Raw genomic sequence first — 15,693 nt, forward strand, 5'->3', positions numbered from 1 at the left:
CTAGCATTTCCATGCACAAAGGTGCGATCAAAGTCTTCCTCTGCTTGGATGATGAGCGCAGGGAATGGTACCGTCACCAAGCGGTACTCCTGATCCATGCGTTGTTTAGCCACTTCTCTCCAAAGCATCAGGTCTTGTCTGCAGCCTTGCTGCCAAGGGGCGTAGTAGCAGTGATGAGCGAAGCCAAGTCCCTGCTTTTCGTACCGGTTGTGGTGACAATACATTTTTATCGATGCAGACACAGAATCGGAACATCGGTCCATCAACATAGTGAGGATTGGATCAGTAGCCAACGCTCTTCGTCTACCTACTTCATGAACTTTTGTGAGGGTGGCGGGTGGCTCCAGTTCGAACGCTGGCTCACTAGCTGAGGGATTTAAGGGTCGAAACTTCAAAACTCCAAGGATCCTCTTCTTCCTTTCCTTGTTCGCGCCTTCGTTTAGCTTGAACCAGGCGAAGTACTTGTCGTGTATCCGCACGTCGTCGATACGGTCCCTGCGTTTATACACAGTTTTGAGACGGTGGACAAGATACTCGCTCTTCACTCGAGTAGTTTTGAGGCCTAGCACGTTCGCTAGGTGGCGGAGGTGGAAGTTGCAAAGTCCTTCAGGTCTGCGCGGAATTAATTCGGCCATGGTCATCCAGCCGATTTGTTTGGCCACGAATTTTTCTTTCAAGGCTAGGTACCAGTCCTTTGATACTAGAGCCTCCGGTGGGCATTTGCACGATTCGGGCTGTTCCACATTTTCTGCCTCCTCCTCACTTCCCAATGGTGCAGCTTGTCTCACGATCCACTTATCCATCAAGCAATTTTGTCGCGGCTCTTTGTCTTCTTCAGCCACTGTGACTCCCAATCTTGACCATCTCTCCAGGTTTGCGATCACTTCCTCATTGGGAGGTGGAGATGGTATGGCACTGAATTCAATGTGTGAGTCTCCTGCCGGTGGGACGTCTTCCGAGTAGTCGGAACTTTCCTCTCCAAGCATTCCGACCATATTGTACTTAAGGCCAAGTTGTTTTCGACTCTCGTCATCCCACTCAAAGGCTTTAAGTTCTTGCTTAGGGTCGAGGACTTTGAAAGCCATCCTAAACTCAGAAGGCATCAAGTGTCTGTTAACCCGCACTCCAGGCTTGGGGGGGCTTGTCAGTCGGCGTATGAGCTCTCCATTGACCACTTCTAGTAACGTGTCGGGGTCAGCCAATTTGACTACTTTGGTTAGCTCATATTGGAACCTAGTTCCGTATGTCATGATGAGGATTGTGGCGAAGGTAACGCCTTTACGAGAATGGTGCCACAGCAGGCTGAGTTTGTCGATAGCCTTTTGTCGCATGCGCCGAATCTTTTCTATTCTTGTGAGAGTCTCTTTGTTGTCGATCTTCATTTGCTTCGTCGATACATTGGCTTTGATGTGGAGATTATCTCGAATGATGGTGATCATGGACATTTCTTTCAGGTTGTCTCCGCAGTCTTTCTGAGCATCAACCCAGTTATTGAACTCTAAGTACTTGGCGTATCGTTCTTCTTCCGGAAATGTTTGGATGGCTTCATGGGCCCTCATCATTGCTAGTATAGCTTCGTTCCCTGCAGTTATTATCGCATTGTGTCGCATGTGCTGAAGTCGTATGTCTGACACATCAATCATCATGGCCTGATCTTGTTCTTCCTCATTGCCACTAGGGGCTGGAGATTGGTTGTCTGATGAATGGTGGCCTGAACCTGTACTATTGTCTTCGTCCGACATCGTGAAAGTCTGTGTTGAATGTAACTTCGCGAAAAGTTTGCGAAGTTATATTTTACAGAAAAGGTGAAAGTATTTTTAAGAAAAGATATAAGAGAAGGGAATTAGTGAGAAGTAGGATTTAAAGGAGGCAAGAGAGATATTTTTGAGATAGGGAGCTGCTGAGTAAAGGGTTGTAGTGTTTTGAACCTCAAGTGAAGAGAGAAAATGGAAACTCTGTCTGCCTTTATAGAACTTTTCTAGCTCTTCTGGACTTAGATGTGGTTCTCTAAGCGATCTAATTATAAAGGCAATGAAAGGGTATAATACAAAGAGACGCATTCTTAACCCGAATAAGGAAGTTCTCGATTTCTAACAAAGACAAACGAAGTTTACCATTCTACCCTACCTTGGTGTATGGTTGACGCCCCGTCAATTACTCTAGCACTGTTGGAAAAGCGCGTCGTGTTGATGGGCTAATGGCTGGGATTTCCACTACGACACGAGTATTGGTGTTTGTCGGTGGTGTGACATCTTGATTCTCCTGTATGTGATCTATCATGTCCTCTGTTGTCGTAAAGCGTTGAGCGATTCGCTCGCTCCTTCTTGGATTTAGCAATGCTTCCAGAGGGTCTTCAAGTTCATCTTCAGTGATATCTCCCGTATCCTCTTCTTCTCCTCCGACTGGGATGTATTCTCCCTCTCTCTTGACGAACTTCTTAAGGCGGGCTCCTGAATAAGTCCCATCAATTGGAGTTCCATCCATTTCTTCCAGAATGTAAGTGCTCTTGTTCGGTAAGACTTTGTTTACACGGTATGGACCAAGCCATCGGTATCCAAGTTTCCTTTCTCTAGACATGTCGATTTTCGACTGCGGATCAAATTGAAGAACTATATCCCCTGCAGTGATTTTCTTGTCAATCACATTGTTGTCTTTGTCAAAACGCGCCTTTCCGTCCAGACGATATCGTTTCTTGCGCATTACCGCTTCCTCCATGTCTAAATCGTGCATTTCTAACTGGCGAAGACGTAACGTCAAGAGATCTTCACGGGAAGTAACCTTTTCCCAATCTAAAACTCTCCATGTGCTATATTGCGTTTCTATGGGTAACACCGGGTGGCGTCCATAGATCACATAGAATGGAGTCAGATTGGTCGGTCGGTGTGTGGTCACCCTGTCAGCAAACAACATTGCGTCCAAGTGACGCAGCCATCCGCTTTTACCATCCATCACCTTTGCCAGTCCGTCAGCTATGGGTCTGTGTCCTCGTTCAATTTGGCCGTTTGCTTTCGAGTTGTAGGCGGAGATCTGCACCCGTTTGATCCCATACTTTCTCAAGAAATATTCGACGTGTGCCTTGTTTTCGGGTCCTCCGTCCACAGAAACCTTGCCAAAGACTGAATGCCTACAAACGACATTCCAAATGAAAGCAGCGACGGCTTGCGACGTCGCATTTCTCAATGGCTTGGCTTCGATCCAACCTGATAAATCATCTCGTAAAGAAACAAGGTATTTGTAGCCGTTATCCGGGGGCATGTACATGATATCTAAGCCGCATTTTTGCCAACAGGTGCTCACCCACGTAGGGTGCAGGGGTTCTTCTTGGACATTGGGTTGTCGTTTCTGGCAATTGGGGCAGGATTTGACGAATCGTTTGACATCTTCATACATTCCATTCCAATAATAGAGCTTGTGTACCTTGTCAAATGTGCTTTCAACCCCTTTGTGACCGTACGCTTCGTGCAAGTTACCGATTAGTGATGTCCTTTGTTGTTGCTCATCGATAACCTTGCGGTGCGGTGTATCACGAGTCCCATTTCTGTATAAACACCCCTCACGTACGGAGAATCCTAAGGCACGCTTTTTGAATTTCGAAAATTCTTGGCTTGTCATGCCTTCGGGACGCTGCAGACTGGTTAGATATTGAGCGATCTTTCGGCTCTCACTATTGTATCCCTTGTCCAATTCGTAACTTCGCGAAAAGTTTGCGAAGTTATGTATAGTAGAAACATCTTCCACATTGTTGAGTTGATCTGCAATCCACTCATCAATGTCTTCCTCCTTATCTTCCTCAGATACATCAGAGAGTGTGGCTGGTCTTCTTGAAAGTCCGTCAGCAGCAGTGTGGGCTGTGCCTTTAACATGTCGCACTTCAAAGTCGAATAGCCTAATCCACGCGATCCATCGAGTGACCAGAGCTCCGGGGAGGTCTGTTGCCGCTCGATTCAGTTGGGCAACTAAGACTTTGGCATCTGTTTCCAGAACGAAGTGTATCCCGTATAGATCGAATCTACATTTTCGAAGAGCTTTTAACACTCCTCTACACTCCCTTTTTGTCGCATCATAGTTCTTTTCGGCGTCATTCCATAGTCCACTCTCAAAGCGCGCAACGGTGCGTTTTCCTCCAGATTCTTGTCCTAAGTGTGCTCCCCATCCATCGATGCTAGCGTCCACTCCGAGGACAATTTGTCCAACAATCATCGTATCTCCATAGTCTAAAGGCATCAGGGTTGGAGGCTTGATTAAGTTCTCCTTCAGCGACTTCATCGCTTGTTCTTGTTCAATTGTCCATGAGAATTCAACATCCTTCTTGAGCAAGCGATACAATGGTTCCGCTTTCTGTGCAAACTTTTCAACCCATATCCTGTAGTACACGCAGACACCTAGAAACATTCGGACTTCTGTTGCTGATTTGGGTTCTGGCCAGTCAAGGATCTTTTTGATTTTGGCTTCCACAGGCTTTCGTCCTTCTGATCCAACTACATAGCCTACCACTTCCATTCCATCATAGCACCACTTGGACTTTGCACCAACAGCACAGCCTGCGCGCTCAAGGCGTTCAAGGGTTTTATCAATTGCTTGGATATGTTCTAGAACGAACTTTCGCACACCCGGTACTATTTCTTTGTTGTCATATACCGTTTTCGGTCCTTTGATGCCGATATCGTCCAGAAAGGATATTGCCACTGACGGAGTCAAATCACCAAGAATTTTCATAATGATACGACAGAATTGAGCTACCGAGTTGGTTGCTCCTTGGGGAAGTGTAGTGTATCGGAGGAGGCCAAGCGGGGTCTGGAAAGCTGTTAAGTCTCTGCTCTCGAGAGCCAGAGGTATCTGATCATAACCAGAAAAGAAGTCGATTAGTGAAGCTACCGTGCAGCCTGCAAAATTTTCCGCAAAAGCATCTGCATCAGGAGGTAGATTCGCATCTCGAATCGTGTGTCGATTCAGCTCTACCACAGCATTGATGATTCGATAGGCGCCTGGGGTCTTCTTTTTCACCAAGAACCACGGATTACGATAAGGCCCATCGCATGGTTCGAAGACTCCTTGCTTTATTCTATCTCTAAGCATAGTAGAAACCACTTCCACTAAGGCTTTTGGAACTGGGAAACCAGGAGTTTGCCAAGCCTCATGGGGAACAGTTCGAATTCTTTGTGGTGGGGCTACGTCCTCTTGTACCCGTCCAGCATGTGTCCAGTCGAATGCTAAGGCCCCTTCTCGATTGAGGAGGCAGGCCATCAGTATGTCTCTTTCCAAATCCGTCAAAAGATCTCCGCAATCAATCGCCTTTGTTCTTTCTGGAGTGAGCCGATACCCTTCAGGTTCTTTGTTGAAGCGGGGTATAAGAAACTCTTTCCATCTCCCGGATGGCTCTTGATACGGATTTCTTAACTGATCACGCTCAAACCAATCGTCTCTTCCGCCAGGGGGTTCTCCAGTGATGTTACATGGTTGATTCGAGGGGCGGACCTTCGTAGCTTTGTTCTTGTACATTGTATTTACTTGTTCCACATCGTCATTCACGATGTGAATATTGAACAATTCTTCGAAGGTTTGAGAGGATATAATGTGTTTTCCTTCATCTGACCTTTCTAACATGTTGAAGCAGAACTCCTGAAATTCGGTACTAAGGGAAGCATATATTCTTGCAAAATGCTCTGTCTTGCCATCGTCATAACTTCGCGAAAAGTTTGCGAAGTTACGAGAACTGGGGGAATTGGGGAAATTGCCGACACATTGTCCCCTCAATGTGTCAGTGCCTAGTTTTCCGATTGCATCACTGTCTGAAACTTCTGCCCAGCACTCCAAACACTAGCTTGAGTTTCTCTGTCATCATCCACGACTGTAAGGTATTGTGCACCATCCCTGTATGTAAAGCTAACCTCTCCTGCAATAAACCATGGCATACCTAGCAATAGTTCGTTGCGAGCGTTTTCCATAACGTAAATATTGATCACATTCGAGACTCCTCCCAATGCAACACGAACGTCTCTACAAATTCCTCTTAGATTTAAGGAGTCTGCACTGATGCCCACAATGGTTGTCTGGACTGGGCTGATGGGTAGATTAAGTTTTCTAGCCAAAACAGAGTCGATCAGGTTGATCGTGGATCCTGAGTCCGGGATCGCATTGACTGGACCTAGGCCGTTGACACTAACTTTAACCTTCGGGAGGCTTTCTCTATCTTCATTTGTAGTGTATACTAAGTCGGTGTGGTTTACTTGCTCCGGGGCTTCAGGTCGAAGATTAGTAGGAAGTCGGTTGATGGCATTAATCAAGTGGCTGTTCAACTCTGAAGGCATAGTAGGATCGCCTACTCTGGTTGTCCATCTTTTCCAAATGGCTGGACATTCCCTGAGTATCAGTCCTAGAGACACGTTAATAGTTGATGAGAGAATGTCTCTATCAAGCTCTTCTATACTGCCGAAGGTATTCGTCATGAGCCTAGGCATCATTCTCTTCCTTGGTTTCTTTGTCTTGTCAACAACCCTTTCATAGATAATCTCTGGTTCGTTGGGGTCTTGGATATCCATGGGTTCAGTATCTGGCTCAGCCCCATTGTGGCTAAGAGTATCTTCCTCAGGAGACATCAAGTGAGCATATTTAAGAACCTTCGAAGCAAGAGTAGAATTCTGATTCTTCGCGCTCTTGACAGGTGGTTTGTGAACCTTACTAGGACCGTGTGGAGGTCGGCCGCGTTTCCTAGGTTCAGAGCTGACCGCATTAACATATTCTCCTATAGTGAAATTTTCTGGGCTGTCGACATTGAGAACTTCTGCGGTATATATATCTTCAATTAGCTGTACTTGCTCCACTTCTCTCTGTGGTTGGTCCCATCCGTTTGACTTAGCTCTCAAGCTCACCGCCTTAGCAAGGGAACCTTGAGTCTTGTGGTCGTGAATGATAGGTGAGGGATTCTCCTTTGTATCCTTTGGTCCCCAAAACAGCTCGCCATATTGATTATGATGTATATATCCATAGTCAATGTACTCTTTGAAGACAGGACAGTCCTTTTTGAAACTGTGATCTTCTTTCCCAGGGTATTGGTTTTGGCAAAAGTAACAATATCTCCTCTGAGCGACATTGACATATTCTACACTGTCGTCCATACCATCTTGCACATTGTTCGAGCCCAGAGAGGGGTAGTATGTTGACATTTGGGGTCGCGTAGCAAGAGGGATTCTGTAGTTCGAATGGGGGTCAAGTATCTGCACTTTTCCTTCCGTTCTCTTGGGAGCTTTCTCTTGTTGGGTTATTGCAGAAAAGCTCTCAAGCATTTTCGTGATTTGCTCGATACTGTCTGCCTTTGGGATGACAGGACTCTTGGCTTGCACTTTGGTTTTCTTGAATGAAGTGACAGTATCGATCAACTCTTCCAGACCCGAATCTTCCTCAGAATCGCTCACCTCGAGGATCCTAAATTGGGATTCATTGTCTGTATATTGCATTACCCATTGAAAGACTTTATCCCACTCCACTGTACCAGGTTTCTTCAGGTCTATCTTGAGTCCAGCAATGCACTTGCGAGCAGCTCTTTTAGGGATGTTTTTCAAGAAAGTTTCAGTGACCTCGCTCTTGGTTGAAGCTTTGTCTCTAATCAAGCGTTGGGCGACTTGATTATACTGACGCGTAAAGCGTGCAAGTGCGTCAGCATTGTCTTCCCCTTCCTGTTTATATTTCTTAGCAAGACGACGAATGTAGTCTCTCGAATACATTTTCTGATGAATATCATCTGCCAAGTGCTCCTTGAGAAATGCAGGCTTGAATTTGCGTTCCCAATCCCAACCTTCTTGCTGCCACTCTTTCATGGCCTTAACATCCTCTCGAAGAGTCCTTTCCACCTGCAATGGAATTCGAAGACGGAAGTCTTCCTCGTTCATCCTGTAGTTGCGTCGGAGTTGTTCCATGCCTTCACACCACTCTGTAGCATTGGAACCTTGGAACCACGGCATTCCTTCTTGTCCGGGGAGGGGCAATGGTGGGGCATTTGCTCTGCTCAGTTGTTCCAAAATAGCAGCAAGTTGTGCAGCGCTAACGTGCCCATCTTGCGGGAACACATTGGCGCTTTGCTTCTGTTTGACAGACTCGGTTTTTCGTTGCTCCTTTACTTGTTGAGGGAGTGGTCCTTCTCCTGGAGCTTCGGGGGTGTCTCTCTGTTCCCGAGAGTTGGATGCAGTGATCGGAATTGATGTATCGGAAGCCGAATCAGAGATCGAGTCTCTCTCCCTCATTTGACCAGCCTCTCCTTCGAATTTAATGGGTTCCATTTTGTCTGAAATGATTCTTTCCTTCTTTTTCTAATGTTTTATTCTTGATCGGTTGTTGCAGGTTGCAATCTTGGAAGGGTAGCAAGACTTTATACCGTTGTTTTCGTACAACTTCGGAGTCTTTTACCCTTCTTCATAACTTCGCGAAAAGTTTGCGAAGTTACAAAGAGACCCATTGCATCCACGACAACCAACATTTCACCACTTTTTCGGCATATTGACGTTGGGCTTTCTCTAACTCGTAACCTCCTACTTTCCCGAGTTTTCGGAATAGCTCTTGGCTAAGGAAGTATCTCCGCTCTTTGTCTCCCTTTCATCATTGGGCAAGAGAGAATTCACCCTTGTATCGCCGGTGAATACCCATCAGATGGCTGCTAGTCCACCCCCATTCTGACCACGTATAATCAGAACTCTATAGGAATTTTCTAGCCCCGTAGACTTTTGAGTTTTCACCTTGTTTACCCTGGTGTCCCCCCGCCCACATGACTTGTAGATTGAAAAAGCGAAGATTCTCCCTTGACTTCCAAGCGATACCGGCGTTTCCGCAGGAGGCTATTTCGTTCGAGATAGTCACGATATGTTCTCTCGGTGCTGTGGTGGATGTGGATGCAACAATAAAGTTTTTCCACTCCCCCCCACTTTTTACACCAAGAGGCCACATATCGGTTTTGAGTTTTTAGGGAAACAATGTCTCCCTCACCGCAACAATCACGAGTTGCGACACCATACCATCTACAGGTATTCCGGCAGTCCCGTTACCTCAATCTACCTATTGCACCCAATAACCACTTGCTTTCTGAAGACGATCCAAGAGCTCAGGTTCGCACATAGCTATCTGACCTTTCGACGTTTTCTTCCCTGCGTAGGTCACCAATGTAAAAGTGTAGAAGGTGGTAATGGTCACACAAGAAAAGCCTTCGCATATACCAAGCATAGAGCAAGTGGCTACACGTAGTAAAATGGGGTGAATCGCTACATCGCGACAGCGAGGTGAGGGAGACGGTAGGAGCTGGGCACTCAATTCTTCAGGAGACAACTTTAGAAGGTAGAAAATTCGATGATATTTTTAGGTCTACAGAAGAGAAGCTATAAATACTAAACGTTGGTAGCACGTGACCCTGAAGTCACGTGTTTTCACTCTCACAATATAACTTATCTAATATGTTTGATATATAACTTATAACTTTAATTTAATTTTATTTTAATTTATTTTTTTGTACATTTAGTTATTTGTAATTCTACTTTCCTACTATTTTAAGTTCGAATTCGATCTCGATTCTATTTTATTAGATATAGATTCCTCCACTTCTCACCCCCCCCCCCCCCCCCCGGGAGTAGAGAGAAGGAACTTCTGCTTCTTTTACTTACCTAAGCTTCTCCTGTAGTTATTTTTTTTTTTTTTTTTTTTTGTGAAGATGTTGAATCTTGAAAGGATTGGAATCTTGAAATTGAGTTTATCGTTGGAATAAGGGAATTGATTGACTTTTCTATTTGGAGATGGGATTTTGAAATGATTGTTTTTTTTATTAATATATATTGTGAGATTGTGTCTGTAATTCTGTTTTTCGTCCCGTCGAGCTCCCACTTTTCCCTCTTCATTCTCCTTATCGTCGTATCTTCCTCCTCCTCCTCCACCTCCTGAAAAGAAGAAAAAGAAGAAGATGAAGAAAGGAAAAAAAAATTATAGAAGAGGAGGTAGTGATTGCTTGGAACCAAACTTTTGAAATGTGTTAGGAGAGGAGGAGAATGCGGGTATTGAGATGGATGAGGATTTTGGGGGTAAAAAGGGAGGAGTTGAAGAGGGGTGAGGGGATTTAGCAGGTGGAGATGTACACATAGAAATTATGGAGTTAGCGAGATAGGTGTGTTTTTATCTGTATGGAAAATTAATTGCGGTGATGCGAGAGAGAGTTTTGAAGCTTCAATTTCGTCGTGTCATTTTGATGCTTGTTCCTTAGGAGAATGCAGGTAAAAAATCTCTATCAATCAATCAACTAACATCTAACATGTAAATATACACGAACAAGTTACACCGCCTCATTTCTACAAGCGAGCATGAATCAAGTCACAATATGTAATTAATAATTATAGTCCTCGCGGAACTATTGGATCTATAGTAATACAACAAACAGTTGGATATCAACATCATTGCCCATGAGCCTTTAGTTATTTTTGTCATACTTTCCACTCTCTGCATAGAAACTTGAAGATCTGCTCACTTTCGTATACAGAAGGGTAATGTGGAAGTGAGATTCGATTCGTGAATTTATTGATAAGGCTGAAGTAAATTCTGTGTATGTGATGAAATGGAATCAAGTTTTATGGGGAAGTTGGTGATTATGTTGGCATATTCCGAGGGGCTCTGTGAAGATGAGGAATTGCAGAATTAGGAATTTGGAAATACTTGGAGGGTTGTTTGAAGGTGTGGTCTTTGATTATTGGACGGGAATTCGTGGAAATTTCTTTCTGGTGTTCAATTTCTTGAGTAGCATATAGATTGCGGGTTTTTTTAATACAAGTGAATGAGTAGCTATGCCGGTTTTTGAATGAGAATTGGAGTAATGAAGAAAACAGCCAGATGTGCACTTAGTAATGAAAATCGCTATTTAATCTTATTTGGATAGAGAAGATTATGTCGAGCGGAATGAAACATTGATGATAATGGCTAAATACATCCTAGAACACTAAGAGATATGAATATTGTAAAACTTCGAGGTACTATCAAACCCACGACAAATGAGAACAAATGCCCCGAATAATACCGCCTGAGCACCTCATCGCGAATAAAGATGAACATCTGATCTGGAGATAAACGCAAAAGAAACCTGTTATTCATAGCCCCGAGGATATATCTACATGGCTGGGTAGGAAGCTTGATCATAATTCCAACCTTCGATTCTTCCTGATCGAGGGCACAGTGGCGGAAGATGTCACATTTAGGTCAGTACTTCTCTCATATCACTCTTGCCCGAATTTTTCAGGTAACTCCTCACTTAAGCCATACAAAGTACCATTTCGAAAATCTTCCTCAATCCGTTGGATGTCTTCCTCAGTGATTGGTTCATACCGAGTAAGGTCTTGCTCACGAATCATGCTATAGCAAACCTCAGGACATTTTGAACACCATGACTTGAGACGGGGTCCTATTACCGAGTTGGGAGCCAGTGGCTCTTCCCATTGTCCAGGCATATTCATACAGAACTTTCCATTTTCGATGAAGGCTTCATCGACTTGTGAGAGGCATCGGCCTACACCAGTTCGATCGCGACGTAACCGACCAGCTTCACATAAGAACACGGGGTCAAGATGTGAAAATTCCGGCCGAGTAGCACTAGTTATGTTGAGGGAAAGACTATCGGTCTGATCTTCCCGAACAATCTCAAAATTTATGTCCCTGCAACAATTAATGAAATGACGCTTGAACCTGATCGGTGCGACGCTCTTTTCATCACCATCCAAAGTATATGAAGTGACATCGAATCCTGACGCTGTAAAGAGTTTTGTCCATTTTCGAAAGAAGGCATTGGTGATTTCGATATTCCAACCGAAAGCTATTATGATATATTCAACACCTCGCATGTATTTAACACCGGTATTACTTGGGTGCAACTTGTCTTGGGAATTAGAAATGACCAATTCTCTCAAAAATACAGTGATTTTGTACTCGAATAAGGATCCTTCAAGATCAATGTCAAAATGTAACCAATGAGTATATAATGAGTCGAGCCATGAGTGTAGAAGCCCATCCACAATTGTACTTAGTAAGATTATGGACCTAGTTAACGAGATTTTCTTAAGGGCGAATACATCTTCTGCAACCCAGGCTACCAAAAAGTCGACACTTTCGGCATCGCGTGTGGATTCCAAAGCCGCCAGCAAAGTCATAGAAGAATCTTCTCTGATTGCATGGGTTGCTTTGTGTTGATAAGTATAACGCCATATGGAAATGCTTTCACTACTAGAGTGAAAGATCGAAGCTGCCAACAAATATAGCGGCCATGACTCAAATACAGCTTCGGCTATGGTAAAAAAAGAAGTCGATGTCGATGCCCGCATTATCGGCAAACTGCATTGATGCATGAGTACGCTTGCTTGTGAATAGATTGCAGATAAAATAACTTACAGGCCATGATCATCCTCCCAGTATACGTCTGCTCCTAGATCAAGAAGCATTGCGCAAAGCTGTTCGTTGTCATTGATGACAGCTATCTGTAAAACAATAAGCAATATCACTTTGTGGATTTTCCTGTGTTTGGATACTCACATGTAAAAGAGACCCTCCTATCTCATTCACATCATGAATAGATGCTTCGCCACGATCCAGAAACCTCCTAACAGCTTGAACACTACCATCTCTACAAAGTTTAAAAATTTCTGAATCATTTGGTCGGCGCCGAACAACATCAAGTGCATAACGATCAAAAGTGCTTGTCGTCATGAATCGCAAACCTTTGCGACATGTCGTAAATCCCATTAGAAACTCGATCAGGAAAGTCTTGGTAGTTGTCGAATTGTTGGCACCATCTTTGCCATCGTCGTCGTTATACCAGTATGTGGTAGAAGTGGTTCGAAAATTGAAAGTACCCAGTAAGAAATTCGTTTTGTGTTGATTAACCGATTTAGAAACACTACCGCGAGAACCTCTCCAACTACTGGAAGGCACAAAGTTGCTCTGTGTCATTTCTTTTCAAGTCTGAAGAGCAATTTGGTGGGATGAGTTTGTTGTAGCGATAGAACTGATATTCGCGGTTAGAACATCGAGCTTGCTATTGACTTGGATCATAGAAACCCTATAGCCCAGTCAGTCAATCAAATAACCAATTCATCGGTAGGACTTTATATTACTGTTGCCTGCTCCCCTGTAGTAAGGCCATAGTGGTCTTCACGCTCTCAAGATTATCCCTGAACCTTTCTATCTTGCTTGCTTTCAAGGCCATTTGAACCTTTTTCCATTGCCTACCGAGACTCCCATTGGCAACGGATAGATTTCGCGACAACTTTGAGATAAACTCTGAGAGTTGATCAATATCGTCTTTTGCTAATTCAAGAGCGCCCTTGACCATGCTTTCGAAATTTATAGGTGTGCTACCAGCTTCATATTCAACTCGAATTGTATGAAAGACGCTAGCCACAAGTCGAAGCTCTTTAGATAAGCGGCGAATGTCTGAAGGAGCATCCTGAACAGCTTCCCAAAATTCAGCTGCTTTTCTCAGGGCATCCCCAAGTTGCACCGCAAGTGTCGCAATACCAATGACGCTTGCTGTAAAGCCAACAGGATCCGCCATGATGTACAATATCAATTTGGAAGACTTTCTGAGATCAATGAAAGATAAACAGATGGTATTTCGTTTGGGCGCAGGGGACCGGGCCGCAATAAATGTAGATTTGAAGTGGGGTGCTGCGCTCAGCATCGAAAAGAGACAAGCCTCACACAACCCAGCGAGCAAACCAATCATTAGAGGGAGGCAATGCTGCATGACGGGGGATTTAGTTGCAGATATCACAATTTAACCGGGATATAAGACGTGAATAGTTATTGTAGGTGATTTACCCTGTTATACTACAGTAATATGGATATCATGAAGTTCCTCTTAATTCTGCCTCGACCTCCTCGACAACGATTGCCCGGACATCTTCCCAAGAAGTGCTGGGTACAACTCGGACTCTTTTCTCTTTTTCTTCTAAACCAACAAATTCTTTGGGGAGTACTGTGTCGAAACTGAAGCTCTTTTCATCCTTCAATGCAAGATCAACAGCATTTGCAAATTTGGCTGGGTGTGCTGTTGAGAGAGAAATGTGATATGCATCTGGTGAGCGGGAGATGGATCGTAATGAAGCAGCTACACCGATGGCTGAATGTGGATCCAAAACATAGGAACCGCTGGTATAGAAATCCTTAATTGTGTCAATGGTTTGCTTGTCGCTGACTCTTTCGCTCTCGAAATCTCTATTGGCAGCCTTGAGGATTTCGTCTTGGACATTGAATCCACCGTTTGTTTTCAATTGTTTAAGCCAGACTTCAACTTCCTGACCGGCTTGCTTTTTATTCCATTCATCATCCATACCAGCGCCAGAGGCATACTCGTAGGCCAAAAACCACAGCAATCGCTCAAAATTGCTTGAGACAAGAATGTCCATAGCTGGGCTAAGAGTCTCCTTGACACCATCTTCATGTGCCTTAACACCATCTTCGGCAAGTCCACCTTCAGCTTCGACGCCATGAACCGCTTTCTTCTCGTAGTGTCCTGTCTTCCAGAAGCGGTACAAGATATCGTTCTCGTTTGTCGCAATCACAAGCTTTTCAGCTGGTAGACCCATGCGCTTCGCGAAGTATCCAGCCAGAATATCACCGAAGTTACCAGTAGGGACCACAAAGCGGACTTTGTTTTCGGGTTTATATCCAGACGACTTCTGAAGAGAGAAGTATGCATGGAAGTAATATGTGGTTTGTGCCAAAATTCTCGCCCAATTGATGGAATTGACAGCTCCAAGGTTCATTGTCTCGTTGATCTGTGGGTCCGCGAACAAGGCTTTGACGGTATCCTGATCACAATTAGACATGCCAAATATATGGTATTTGTATGACTCACCTGGCAATCATCAAAAGTGCCTTCAACCGCCAAGTTGTGCACATTGGCATCCAAAACTGTCGTCATTTGAGCCTCTTGCACAGGGCTTACTCTACCCTTTGGATGTAAAATGAATACTGAGACATCCTTCTTGCCTCGAAGACCGTAGATAGCTGCAGATCCAGTATCACCACTTGTAGCCCCAACAACTGTAAGATGGTGTCTGTCTTTTCCCTCCTTGCCCTTATTACGTCTGACGAGGAAGTATTCAAAAAGATTTCCAAGTAATTGTAGTGCGACATCTTTGAATGCAAATGTAGGACCGTGGAATAATTCCAAAAGGTATAGATTATCTTTTTCGCTGAGAGGAACAAGAGGTGTAGTCTTCGGGTCGCGAAATGTAGAGTAACTTCGATTTATGATGTCCTTCAAGTCTGCAGCTGGGATTTCGGAAGGAGAGATGTAGAGGGAAAGGATTTCGAATGCAAGGTCAGAGAATGACAAGTCCTTCCATTTTGACTCCCAGTTCTCAGGTACTGATGGAATTTGTTCAGGAATGAATAATCCTCCATCAGCCGCGAGACCTTTCAGCACGACTTCTTCGAATGATAATCCATAATCGCCACCTCTGGTCGACAGGTATCTTTGTGAAGGGGTATGGTCAGTCATGATGCTCAGTTTATATTGTAAATAGCTGCGAATAACTTCAATTGAAACAATGTTTTTGATCAATGCAAAGATCCGCTCCGATGTCGGTTTCTGTGCGGAAGCCCCGCCATCTAGCGTCTCCTCCGCAACCCCGCTGTCCAGCGGAATATTTTGAACATTTGTTGTACTTCAGCTCTTCAACT

At 44.3% G+C, this 15,693-nt stretch overlaps 2 protein-coding genes across 2 annotated transcripts; both read right to left on the reverse strand.

The window, feature by feature from the left end:
• Positions 1–10,866: 10,866 nt before the first annotated feature.
• Positions 10,867–13,620, reverse strand: BCIN_13g05010 (hypothetical protein). Its single transcript, XM_024696865.1, has 4 exons — positions 13,119–13,620; positions 12,538–13,063; positions 12,397–12,482; positions 10,867–12,339 (listed from the first exon to the last, which is right to left on the reverse strand). Exons 2-4 carry the CDS (start codon positions 12,952–12,954, stop codon positions 11,232–11,234), a joined length of 1,611 nt encoding a protein of 536 aa, XP_024552678.1. The 5' UTR covers positions 12,955–13,063; positions 13,119–13,620; the 3' UTR covers positions 10,867–11,231.
• A 145-nt stretch (positions 13,621–13,765) lies between these two features.
• Positions 13,766–15,572, reverse strand: Bcthr4. The gene is made up of 2 exons (XM_024696866.1): positions 14,864–15,572; positions 13,766–14,816 (listed from the first exon to the last, which is right to left on the reverse strand). The coding sequence occupies exons 1-2, from the start codon at positions 15,509–15,511 to the stop codon at positions 13,851–13,853; spliced, it is 1,614 nt and encodes a 537-aa protein (XP_024552679.1). The 5' UTR covers positions 15,512–15,572; the 3' UTR covers positions 13,766–13,850.
• Positions 15,573–15,693: the final 121 nt, after the last annotated feature.

Source organism: Botrytis cinerea, chromosome 13 (assembly GCF_000143535.2).
Source record: "Botrytis cinerea B05.10 chromosome 13, complete sequence".
In the NCBI taxonomy this organism is placed as follows: domain Eukaryota; kingdom Fungi; phylum Ascomycota; class Leotiomycetes; order Helotiales; family Sclerotiniaceae; genus Botrytis; species Botrytis cinerea.